General features: G+C 40.9%; 1 protein-coding gene across 8 annotated transcripts in view; it reads left to right on the forward strand.

The window, feature by feature from the left end:
- The window catches only part of N4BP1 (NEDD4 binding protein 1), a 48,102-nt gene that overhangs the window by 30,621 nt on the left and 5,471 nt on the right, over positions 1-12,010 (forward strand). For 2 of the 8 annotated variants that reach the window (XM_033418890.2, XM_033418892.2), the window contains exons 3-6: positions 5,029-5,159; positions 6,728-6,824; positions 8,952-9,059; positions 10,703-10,836. In XM_033418890.2, the coding sequence (XP_033274781.1) occupies positions 5,029-5,159; positions 6,728-6,824; positions 8,952-9,059; positions 10,703-10,805 (439 nt within the window). In that variant the 3' untranslated portion in view covers positions 10,806-10,836. Of the gene's footprint in view, positions 1-5,028; positions 5,160-6,727; positions 6,825-8,951; positions 9,060-10,702; positions 10,837-11,853; positions 11,984-12,010 lie in introns of those variants that run through there. The other 6 variants (XM_033418888.2, XM_004264878.4, XM_049703683.1 and 3 more) reach the window with 4 other exon arrangements.

A 12,010-nucleotide genomic window follows, 5' to 3' on the forward strand; every position in this document is an offset into this window, starting at 1 on the left:
CACCCTTCAGTACAGTACCATTTCTTTTGAAAACCGCTGAATTAGTGCACTAAGGGAAACCATAAGCTGATTATTTGAGAGAGGATTTCGATTTTCTTTGAATTCACAGGTGTCTCAAAAGCAACTCTTTTACAAAGGATGTATTATCCTAAGAAGACAGACTTATACTTAATTTGATGTAGATTGATCTGAAAACATCAGTAATTAAAATTAACTCTTATTCTGGGAAGAAACTCTTTAATGGGTACAGGGTTTTATTTTGGAGTGATGGAAATGTTTTGGAATAAGATATAAATGGTGGTTGCACAACATTGTGAATGTACTAAATGCCACTGAATTGTTCACTTTAAAATGATTATTTTATGTTATGTGAATTTCACCTTAATTTTTTTAAGTCAGAAAAAATTATTATTCTAAATCAACTGCTTCAATATTATATGTGAATTATAGACTATAACTTCCATAAAAGAAGCGATGCGTGTCTGTTCTGTTCCCTGAACTACCCCCAAGGTCCATGGTGCCTGGCACATAGTAGCCAATTGGTGACGATGGCTTGAATGAATCAATGAATTAAAGACTAAGAAAGATTAGGATTGTTTAAATGATTTTTCACCACCCATTTATATTGCTATTCCAACTGCTATTCTACTAATCAATTTGGATTACATTTGAACAAATACTTGGAGTCTGTTTTTTTAAATAAATTTATTTATTTTATTTTTATTTATTTTTGGCTGCATTGGGTCTTTGTTGCTGCGCTCAGGCTTTCTCTAGTTGCGGCGAGCCGGGGCTACTCTTAGTTGCATTGCGCTGGCTTCTCATCACGGTGGCTTCTCTTCTTACGGAGCATGGGTTCCAGGCACACGGGCTTCAGTAGTTGCAGCATGCGGGCTCAGTAGTTGTGGCTTGCGGGCTCTAGAGTGCAGGCTCAGTAGTTGTGGCGCATGGGCTTAGTTGCTCCGCGGCATGTGGGATCTTCCTGAATCAGGGTTCGAACCCGTGTCCCCTGCATTGGCAGGCGGATTCTTATCCACTGCGCCACCAGGGAAGCCCCCAAATATTTGGAATCTTAAAACAAACACTTGTTATGTGTCAGGTGCTCAACTTTATCTTTTAAAATATCATCTTCACACCAGTTTTGTGAAGTAAAAATTAATCTGTAATGTATATAATATGATATGGCCTAAAAATCTTGTCCAAGATTATGCAGATATGAGATTTGGGCCCATGATATTACTCTCCAGAGCCATGACACACCCTGCTTCTTCCCACAGAAGCTGAGGTTGAACTTTTAGGCCTTGGCAACATTGGATACCTAAGTCTTGAGTTTCTCAGGCACTGCTGAGTAAACCTCGCTAATTTGACCCAGCTAGTTGAGGAAGTAGTTAAAAAGGAAATTTGAGTTCTTAAGCAATAGGTTTGAACCCCACCTTAGAGCCATTCAGGCCCACCCATCCCTGGGTTTCTGCAAAGCCTTGTTTATTTGTCTGTCCAGTGTGGTGTCTGCAGTTTATAACACACCGTGAGAAATTCCAAAATACCCTACTTAATGCTGCTGATTATGCATATCTCTACTTGGTTTTTCCCATTTGTCACCACGAGTGAGTCAAACGATGAGTAAATGGAAATTGTTTGTGTGTGGCTAGGCATCACCACGGAGGCCAGATAACACTCGGCCTCTGTCAGTTTGAAACTTCAGCATAAGAGCACCTGACTTACCTGTGTAGATAATTTTCCATGTAGATGAGGTTTGTCCCTTCACTTGCCCCTACATTTTAACCATTTTTCATGCTAGTCTTTCTATATCAGGGTTCCATGGCTATTTTTATTAAGTGGAAGCTATAGAAAGGGATTATTCTTTCCTGGGTAACTCAAAAGTTTTCTCACTCTTTTCCCACACTGCCCTGTCTTGGTTCTGTGATGGCCATGAGTGTTTATCAGGTATTTATCACCCACCTCCTCTCTGCTTTGGGCCCTCTTTCTAGTTGACTGTCTGCTACAATATGGAAAGCAACCAGATATTATAAGTTGTTCCCAAGTTTATGGAAACAGGAGTTTAAATCTCCCTTGAGAGCCTGCACATCTGGCTTCTCAGGCTTAATATCTGTTAATTCTATGTTTGGATCTGCGAACCCCAGAGCTTTGGCCTTCACAGACGCAGAGAGGTGTTATTGTATGTATACCCTTTGTCTCTGAGTCCGAAAAGACCACTGGTCTGAGTTTACCTGTCAGCAAGTTGCTCTGGTTTGATTGCAGGGAGGCTAGGAGACAGCACGTTTTTTGCCTGGTCAGGGTGTGAGAGTAAAAGTAGGCAAGGTCAAGGACACTTCGTATTATTTTAAGGTCAGTAATTTGGCTCCACTTGATTTTGTTTCTGTTGTTTTATGGATGAGTCCATTTGTTCTCTACCAGAATTTTGAACTGCTATTTATTCCTAAAACAGCGCTAGAGATTTTTCAGGGTATTAAAAATGATTTGATCTTATCACTGAGGATAACTAACCCTTTGGAAATTTGTTTTAGTGCTAATGATTCTAGAAACTCCACTTTCCCCCTCTAAGCTTGTGAGGGGTCCAGGGCAGCAGAATTTTATCTACTGTCATTTCCCTCCTTTTCCTTAGTGACCCAAGGTAATGGACTGGGGACTTTATTTCCACCCAGTTTCTACTGTTTCCATCAACAGAAGCATTTAAGGAAAGGAGGAGAAAAAGAGTTCATACACATTTGTGTCTGATGAATAAACTAAGAAGGCACTTTATAAGCTTTTTTAGTGCATTTATCTCAAGGGTAAGACCCCCTGTACAAAAACTACCCCCCCGCCCCAGTAATAAATGTCATATTGCTACATTCTTGCCATATTTAAATGCTTTTTTATAAATAAACCACTGCTAAGTTATTTCATCACGAATGGGTTTGTTTACTTGCATACGTTTTCTGGGGTATAGCTGATGCCTGTGCAGTCTCTTATTTATGGTTCACTGAGAAGAGAGTGGGCTTTAGCCTCTAAAAGGAGGCATTTCTGAGCCACTCTTCTGGACTTTAGATGTTTCTTACAGGTCCAGCCCATTCCTGCTCCATGAGAATGTAGATTTAGTTGGGGACAGTACCGCTGTGGGGGTAGTTGAAAGGGCACTGGCCCAGGAGTGAGGAAATGTCAGTCTAATCCCAGCTCATCCACCATCTGACAGGGCAAGCTGGGCAAGTGGCTCTGTCTCTCGAGAGGTGTTTCATTCTTTTTATCTCTAATGTGACTTTAAATGCATTCCTAAGTTCTGTGGTTCTGGTGCACAGTACAAGATAGCAAGTCAGAGAAAAGAAGAGGGATGGTTGTGGGCCTGTGTCTAGAGACAGCTTCATAGAAGAAGAGTGACTGGCCTTGGGTCCTGAGGACATTTGGGGAGGAGGTTTAAGAGATAAGAAAAAGCTCAGAATCCAGGAAGAGTCAAATGGCAAGACCACCTGGGCCAAAATCCAGAGTGTGATGGCAAGACCACCTGGGCCAAAATCCAGGAAGCAGAAGGTATGCTTTGGCCAGATCCCATCTGACTAGTCAGGTGTGGAGGCGCCCTGGAAGCCAGGCACTGGATTTGTGTAGAAGAATGATGCTGTAGAAGGCCCTGAGCAGAATCAGAGACTGCATGGCTGCATTTCAGGGTCAGTCTGACTGGAGTCAGTGCAGGTGGGTTAGAATTAGCAGAGCCTGGGGGTGACTTGGGACACTTTGTGCCTGAGGAGGCAGAGCTCCAAATGAAGGAAGTACCTGCCAAGTGGTTTTGAGATGTGAGAAGACAGGACTGAAGATGCAGAATTTACTGTCATTGCCTCATAGGCGATCACTGAAGCAGTGAGGACAGATTATGCTAATCTCAACTGTAACATCACAGGGATTTCTCCCTTTTTCTAATACTCATGAGTAGACAAATGGATTACTACCTGCAAAATTTCAAACTTTTAAAAACACTTTTTAAATAAAACCTTTACTTTTACTTAACTGCTGGAGAATAAATTTTAAATATTTTTCTTCTTTTCTTTTGAAATTTGTTACCAGGTTTTGGGGTGGGGAACAGCTTTTAATCCTCTATACCAGGGGTTACAAGTTAGGGGCCAAATCTGGCCACCACCTGTTTTTATAAACATGGAATTTAGCTACACCCCTTTACTTACGGTTGACAGTTCAACCGTGGCGCAGCAGACAGTGCCTGGCCTTTTGCAGAAAAAGTGTACTCAATCATGTTCAGTACTGTCCCGTGTTTATTTTCTGCCTGCTTTCTGCTTCGTTCAACAAAATCACAGCCATGGCCCCCAGGTAGTTTCATTTGAGCCTTGCCCTCAACTTGTTTCCTGGAAGCTGTAAACTGAGTCACTTTCACAGTTCTCCAGAAAAGGGGATGCAGCCCTCCTGGAGCCACAGGCATTCGCGAAGCCTTTGGAAGTTGTGGTGGTGAGGACCGTGTCATGGAATAGTTCTGATCGCAGCTGCTTCTGCTTCAGCAACAAATTCCTTCATAAAATTCATAGAACATTCTTAGAGGCCCGTGGACTAGGTCTCTTTATCTGAAAACAAAAATAAAAGGTGTCATAAGGGCTTCCCTGGTGGCGCAGTGGTTGAGAGTCCGCCTGCCGATGCAGGGGACACGGGTTCGTGCCCTGGTCCAGGAAGATCCCACATGCGGCAGAGTGGCTGGGCCCGTGAGCCATGGCCACTGAGCCTGTGCGTCCGGAGCCTGTGTTTTTTACTGCAGAAAAAAAAAAAAAAAAAGGTGTAATAAACAAGTATTGCCCTAAAGCTAAAACTGCCTTCTACCACAAAAGGGCACTCAATTAAATCAGCTGAATAAAATACAACAGAAATCACAGAGCTATTAAGAATCCTACCTCCTATCATGGGTCCTCTCTTGGCTTTGCAGAGCAGCAGACTATTAAAGGAAATTATTAAATTAAATAATTAATTATTAAAGTTATCATGGTGAAACTTAACATACTTTAAACATGCTTTAAACTGAAATAAATTTTACTTTTTCTCATATAGCCATGGTCTGAAAAAGTTCTTTTCTTGTCGTGGAATTGCGATTGCGGTTGAATATTTTTGGAAGCTTGGCAACAGAAACATCACTGTATTTGTCCCGCAGTGGAGAACAAGGCGTGATCCTAATGTCACAGGTGAGGCAAACTGATTTTTCCAGATTACTAATTAGGTATTTAATGAGTTGGCTTGTAATTGCAACACACACTACTTAGAATAGAGTCATGTGCAGCAACTTTAAAAACAAAACTGTAAATTCTTTGCACCCAGTAAAAAAAAATCAGTTGAAGAGTATTACAGCATAAGAAATACTTGGGGGAAGGATGGAAAGTTAAATAGCTGTTTATATAGAAAGTTATATTAGACTTCATTATATATCACAAAAATTTTCTTTGACTTTCTAAAAAGTTGATTAAATATGTCTTTCTAGTAGCCTGGGTTTCTTACTCTTTAAACAGTATTTTTTAAAATGCCCATTTGATAAATTTGGAACCCTCAAAGAGAATGCCTTTTTAACAGCCTGTTTAATAGCTTAATATGAGTCATTTATGTTAATTGTATGGTACTGCGTGGCTGACCTGCAGGCCACACACAAAAGATTTGAACTTACTATAAATCCTTAAATATTCCAGAGAAGCTTGAAGTTTTTTGTTTCTTGGGTCGTAATAGGAAAACCAGTGAAAGGGCTATGCCAGGCAGCTTAACACATCAGATTACCTGGAAATAAAAGGTAGATTGGGAGGAGGAAGCGTGAGAACAGGACTCACCCAACACATTTACAGCAGGAAGTAAAACTTAGTCACTGTTGAGGTGGAAATGGTAAAACCACATTTCCCAAGTATCCCAGTTTGCCTCACTCAGGGGAATGTATTGGTCCTAACAGAAGGTACTTGAGAAATGAGGCAGATCCACTCATTTCAGTTATTTTTGCAGTAAGATCCCTGTAAGAGTCTTGTAAGCCTTATGTGCTGTGCATTTCTAGAATCATAAAGACACCATGTTTGGGCTCTTCAGCTTAAGTCAGTGGTGAGTACCATTGTAGGGAATGTAGGTGTGGGGATCTTAGATTCTGAGCTTTTAGCTTCATTTTTGCCCATTACTCGTTTGTGGCCTTGGCCCTCCTTTATCTTCTGTCACAACCCACTCCCATGAAAATCAGTAAATATTTGTACAGATAACAGAGAGAGATTAGATAGGATGCCAACCAGAGGGAGATTTGACAAACTCTTGGCATAGAGACCAAGCCTGCCTTTCCTGGGATCGGGACAGAGCAGTTTGTCTGCTTCTACTGCCATCATTCTTCCTGTTCCCACCCCTGCCCTCCCTCCCAGGGACTCTTGCCCTTATTCTCTTTGTCCTCTACTGCTTGTAATGTGGCTGTGAAAAGGTTCTTAATGGTAAGATCCATTAAATATAAGTTTATGGTTTACTCTTCTTAATTTAAGAAGCAAATGAGTTGAACAGTTTTAAGTTTAAAAAATAGCTAAAGTCAGTTTTTATGTTATATTTGTCTTAGTATATGTCTTGCTTGATTTTTCTTTTCCCTTCCGTCCCAGTAAGTTAGTAACATTGAGTCTTCTTGAGTCAATAGAAAAAGGGTTTCCCACAACTCTTCAGGTGAAACATTTGGGAGTGCTTTCATTTATTTAAATATCTGGGAAGATAGCCTTTTTCTGAATGTGTATTTAACTTATTCCATGAACAGAACAGCACTTCTTAACCCAGCTCCAGGAGCTCGGAATATTATCTTTAACTCCTGCACGGATGGTCTTTGGAGAAAGAATTGCTTCTCATGATGACAGGTATGAAAGGCTGGTTTCCTTTCTAAAGTGGGTGTGGGGTGGTGAGGGGCCAACCACCTCCTCCACCGGACGGTGGACACGCTTGGCTCGGGTTTGAGAATTTTAACATTTATGGTCATTAAGGTTATACATTCAGTGGTCTTTGCTGTACGGTTTAGGAGATTACCAAAGAAGCTGCTGAGTTAGAATTTTTAATAAAACATGACTGAGAATCTATAAGTAAAAGCAGATATTGAGTTTTTGATACTTCCTAAAAGTAATGTTTGTCTTGTCCTAGTGTGGCAGCCTCAAGAGTGGTTTTCAAACATTCCTGTCTCCTGCTGGTTATACTTGGCCAGTGACTTAGTCTGTCATTGTGATGCCTGAGCCCTCAGTATTTCTTCCACATCATAGAACATGGTCTCAGCTGCCCCTCATGTTATAGGAATAAGCTGCATTTCTTAGGTTGTTACATTGCTCAGAGAACAGGTGCTGAGATGACAAGTGTCTGGGAACCTAAACAGTGGCTGCCTGTTCTTTCCTCTCCTGCCCTCACCCTCTTTCTTTCTCTCTGGCCTCTAGCACTTAAGCCCCCTAGTGGTTTAGCCTCAGCGTTCTACCACAGTGCTCCCCCACATTGAAGACAGGGCTTAGCTTGTAACCCAAGGTAGTGAGTGATGGTCAGATGGGTGAGAGCTGAAAAGAGGGGCGTAGCAAGGGAAGGGGACTTGGGGTGACAGCGGACATTCAGCAGAACGTCCAAAGGGCCTTCTCACTGACAGCCCCTTACCCTTCACCAGGCTGGTATGAGAGACCAGATCTGATGGGGAGAGTCAGGGGTGGCATGAAGAAGAGTGTGGGAGGGGGCACCTTTGGGCCGGGGCGTAGGTGAGAAGTTACTGGGAGAGTGGGCTGGAGGGCCCACCTTTGCTCCAGCTCTAAGATACTGGGTAGGGACCGTGGAGTGCTCAGGTGAAAAGGCAGGTCTGACCGCCAGGCTCGTGAAGAACCTTCAGATGCTCTAACGCTGCAGCTTCATTCTCACACCAGCAGAAATTGAATGCATACGCAAGTGTGTAGGCTAGGCCTTTGCTTAATTTATATGGCTCTCTGGGTTTTTAGCAGATGTGAATATGAGTCCTGATTCACAGTACATGCACGGAAGCCCTTACTACCTATTTTTGTTAATACGTCTGGGCAGATATTACCACTTACAGTTCATGCCAGTTAGAAATAATTTAAGATACTTATTAGTAAATCCAAAATGCTAAATCATATTTACTTACCAAGGTTTCCTAAGATTTCTGAAACTAATGAGGCTTGTTTTTTAATCTTCTTTTAAGTACTCACTACTATTAATAAAAGCAGTTGTTTGCACCTTTAATTCTAGTAGTGATTCTCTTACTTTATTGTTTCATTATCTTTGTCTCCATTGCCTCAGGCAAATGCGGTTATCCTGATTAGGAGATAAAACTCATATTATCCTCACAAATCTCTCATTAAGAGGGCTTGAACATGAATAATCTCCAACAATGAAATAGAATTCTCCTTAATATTTAATTCTTAAACTTTTTGATTACCATGTATCTTTTCATAATTTGCATTTGAGTGGATCTATAACTTGGACTAAACTGAATGGCAGTTCTGGACATCTCTTCTTAAGTCAGAGCAGAAAATGTGAATTTAGGCATTGAAAAAAACATTGCGAGGCCAACTGTGTCAAGCAGCTACTCTTAGAACCAAAGTACCGTAGCTTATCAACTAAAACCCTAACAGTGATTTCACAGGCTTGTCAACCCTTATTCATTCTCTGCTCTAGTCCTCATGCATTATCTTATTACCACCCTTTATTGATAATACAACTTCTCTAGAAAGATGTATAAATTATGGTTGAGATTATTTTGAAAAAGAGTTAGATTGTATGAAAACCAGATCTTCATTTATAATTATTCTAGTACTTTCAGATGTTCAGTATTTCAGATTGATCTTCAGTTGACAAGGGCTTAACTTTCTGCTTCCCAGCCTTGGTTAAATTCTTTGGTGATTTTCCTGTGAAGAGGAAATCCTTTTGTTTTCTTATAACACAGCTTCTCTGAGCCAGGGATGCCTGCCTCCTTGCCCGTTTTAACCACTTTTATATTACCATAGGTTTCTACTACACTTAGCGGACAAAACTGGTGGCATAATTGTAACAAATGATAACTTCAGAGAATTTGTGACTGAGTCAGCCTCTTGGAGAGAAATAATTACAAAAAGGTAATATTTCTTCTTTGTCTTTGGTAAGAGATGTCTTTTGTTGTTTATTATTTGTTTTGCGTCCACCTTGGAAGCAGTGTCGGGGGCCTAAAGTATAAGACTATGCTCCCAGTCCACAGGATGGCTGGCCCTTCTCCGTAAGTGGGAGGACGCAACACAAAGCAGTAGCTCCAGCAGGTGATGTGTGAGCATGCTCTGTGCCTACAGGTGTCTTCTGTAGATCAGTTTTCCCTGGCAGGAGGCAAGAGGCACATCTCTGTGGCACAGTTAACTCTCTGTTAACTGTGATGGAGCAGAAATGGCCACCTGACTTCACCTTGCCCTGATGCCGAGGGATACTTGAGCAAGTCATTGGGCCTCCTGACTTTACTCAGTTATGAAATATGAAGGTTGGGGTTCAGTGACAACTATGAGTTCATCAAGAGGGTAGGACCAAAATCAATATACTGATTGGGCTTTCACTTTTGGGAGAGGAGAGAGTGTTTCTACTTTTTACTATCTGATGCTTTTCTTGAGCATTTTACCATCATTTTACCAAGTTTAGTCATCTGTATTGAAAACATGTTGAATATCATCCAAAATAACAAAGTCAGGAGTTTGCAGTCACTACTGTAAGTTTTTTGTTTGTAATGACACTCTGAATGTGTTCAGCTGCATTAAGATCAGTGAACACAAGCTTCCAGGACTTTCCATTAGCAAGCATCGTCTGACAAGTTACTTAACAAAAAGCAATATTCTTATGGTAGTGCCAGGGATGAGTCATAAATGCCACAAATCTAAAAAACATACCTCAAGGCTGTGTATATCTAGTATTACTATTCTATAACTAGTGTAACTACCTACTTACCTCTTTAGGGGTTTCACAGTTGCCACTTGTCTGATATTTATATTTTGTTGAATCATTGGAGGATTTTAGAAAATGATTCTTTGGTTCATCATTCTAGAAAATGATGCCCAGGTGAAAGTTAATTACTATGTGCATTTTGACTGAAAAAACTGTTGTTGATAGCTGAACTCAGAATTGGCCTTTGACCTGGGTGCAGTATGTGCTTCTGTTGGATCTGTGCCCTGGGCTCATTGTCAGTATTGGACACTCATCTGTGTATGCATGGAAGGTTTAAATGAGTCAAGACTCAGTCACACACCAACCCATTGCCTTCAGAATTCATAAAACAAGGCAGAAACCAAAGTCCAAGCAGCAAACCAGCCATTTGGACTTTTTCTTTTTTAAACATTTTTGTAGACTTGATAAATCATGCTCAACTGACCTTCGATATTCTTTCTTCATACACTGTTTCCCTTTTTTAAAAGAACATCAGTGGGTTTGCTTATGGACTCATTTATTCAAAAATTAAACCTTGGTTGAGCACCTGTTGTATCCTAAGCACCTGTTGTATCCTAAGACAGTCTTTCAGTCTTATTTTTCAAAGTTACATTGAAAGTCAGGAGAAGGAACTGCTTCCCAGGCCCAGATAAAAATCTGAAAGTCTTGCTAAGAAATGTGAGAGCCAATAGGGTAAAAGTTTCTTACTCTATTGTATTGACCAATATTTGTATCCAAAAGAGAAATTAAAATGGTTTAACTGGGGTGTATTTGTTTTTTGCTTTAGGCAGTTAAGCAGCCTTTAATTTTTTTCCTCCAGCACTGTAATTGTTCTCCATGTTGTAGATTGCTCCAGTATACCTTTGTGGGGGACATATTTATGGTCCCTGATGATCCTCTGGGAAGAAGTGGACCTCGATTAGAAGAATTTCTTCGGAAGGAAGTCTTCCTTAGGTATTTCCTTTTCCAGATTGTCTTGCATTTACAAGTTTGTTTCAGTTCTTTGTGCTTCAGGGTGAGTACTCTCTCTCTAAAGATTAAAAATGGTGTTTTATTTTTTAAAATAGCCTTAGATTTAGTGCTGGTGAAATATATGTGGAATGTCTCCCAAAGACCAAATCTTCATTTGTGGTCCTTTTGGTTTTAATCCCAGGAGAGGATGGGGAGCCAGATTTTCTGTAGGTCTAAGAAGACAAAGCAGATTTTGCTAGTGGTCACTTATTAGTGAATGCTGCTTGGGTTCATGGTGTGTGTCTGAATATCTTTTTTAAGTTCATTTTCCCAAGTCATTTGCTTTGAATATTTTATGCTTATATTAATTTATTTACTCTTCAGGAATCACTGCCTGGGGAAGTGTTACTTTCTACCTCACTTAATAGAGAAGCCAGTATTCTCTATTTATCCGAAATTGATTTGATAGCTTAGGTTTTCTTTGTTGTGGATTTGGGTTTTTTGTTTGTTTGTGTTTAAAGACACGTTGCTAGTGGTTGTTTCTGTTTTCAGAATTCTCAAGTAATGGACGCTGTTAACTAAAGTGTCCTGTGTGCCTGAGTGGCAGGCAGATCATATTCCCCAGTGATAGACCTTTTCCCTTTTTTAAAGTAAAACAGGCTACATTTCTGTGTATTTCTCAGCAGATGTTTGCACAGGGATGCTATGGAGGTCTAAACTGAAAGGAATCAGACGCACAGCTCCCCCAGCTTTTTAAGGCAGTGAGACTATAGCTGATCCTTTCCATTTATAACAGGATCCTTTGGGGGGACGGGTGGTTCACACAGAGCTGTCTTCTGCACACAAGACCAGCATGATTTCAGCTCCCAGGTCTTGTGAATCATTTCTCTTTTGAGCCTTTGGGTTTCATTACACAGATGAGGACTTAGTTCCCAAAGGTCCTGCTTCTCTACCGACACCAAGAGAACGGCAGCCGTTTTTAACACCTGTTGAATGTCCACATGTCTCATTTTCTTTCAGAAGTCTGAACTTGGAAATCCTCTGCTAGGCTTTAAGACCTGAGGCCTGTGTGCAAGCATCAAGGCCCATGGGTCAAACAATGGAAGGAGAGTTCCGGCTCCTTCTACAGCCTCAGCAGCCTGGCAGCAGGGTCAGTCCTGCCTGCTCACCTAATGGC

Source organism: Orcinus orca, chromosome 20 (genome assembly GCF_937001465.1).
Source record: "Orcinus orca chromosome 20, mOrcOrc1.1, whole genome shotgun sequence".
In the NCBI taxonomy this organism is placed as follows: domain Eukaryota; kingdom Metazoa; phylum Chordata; class Mammalia; order Artiodactyla; family Delphinidae; genus Orcinus; species Orcinus orca.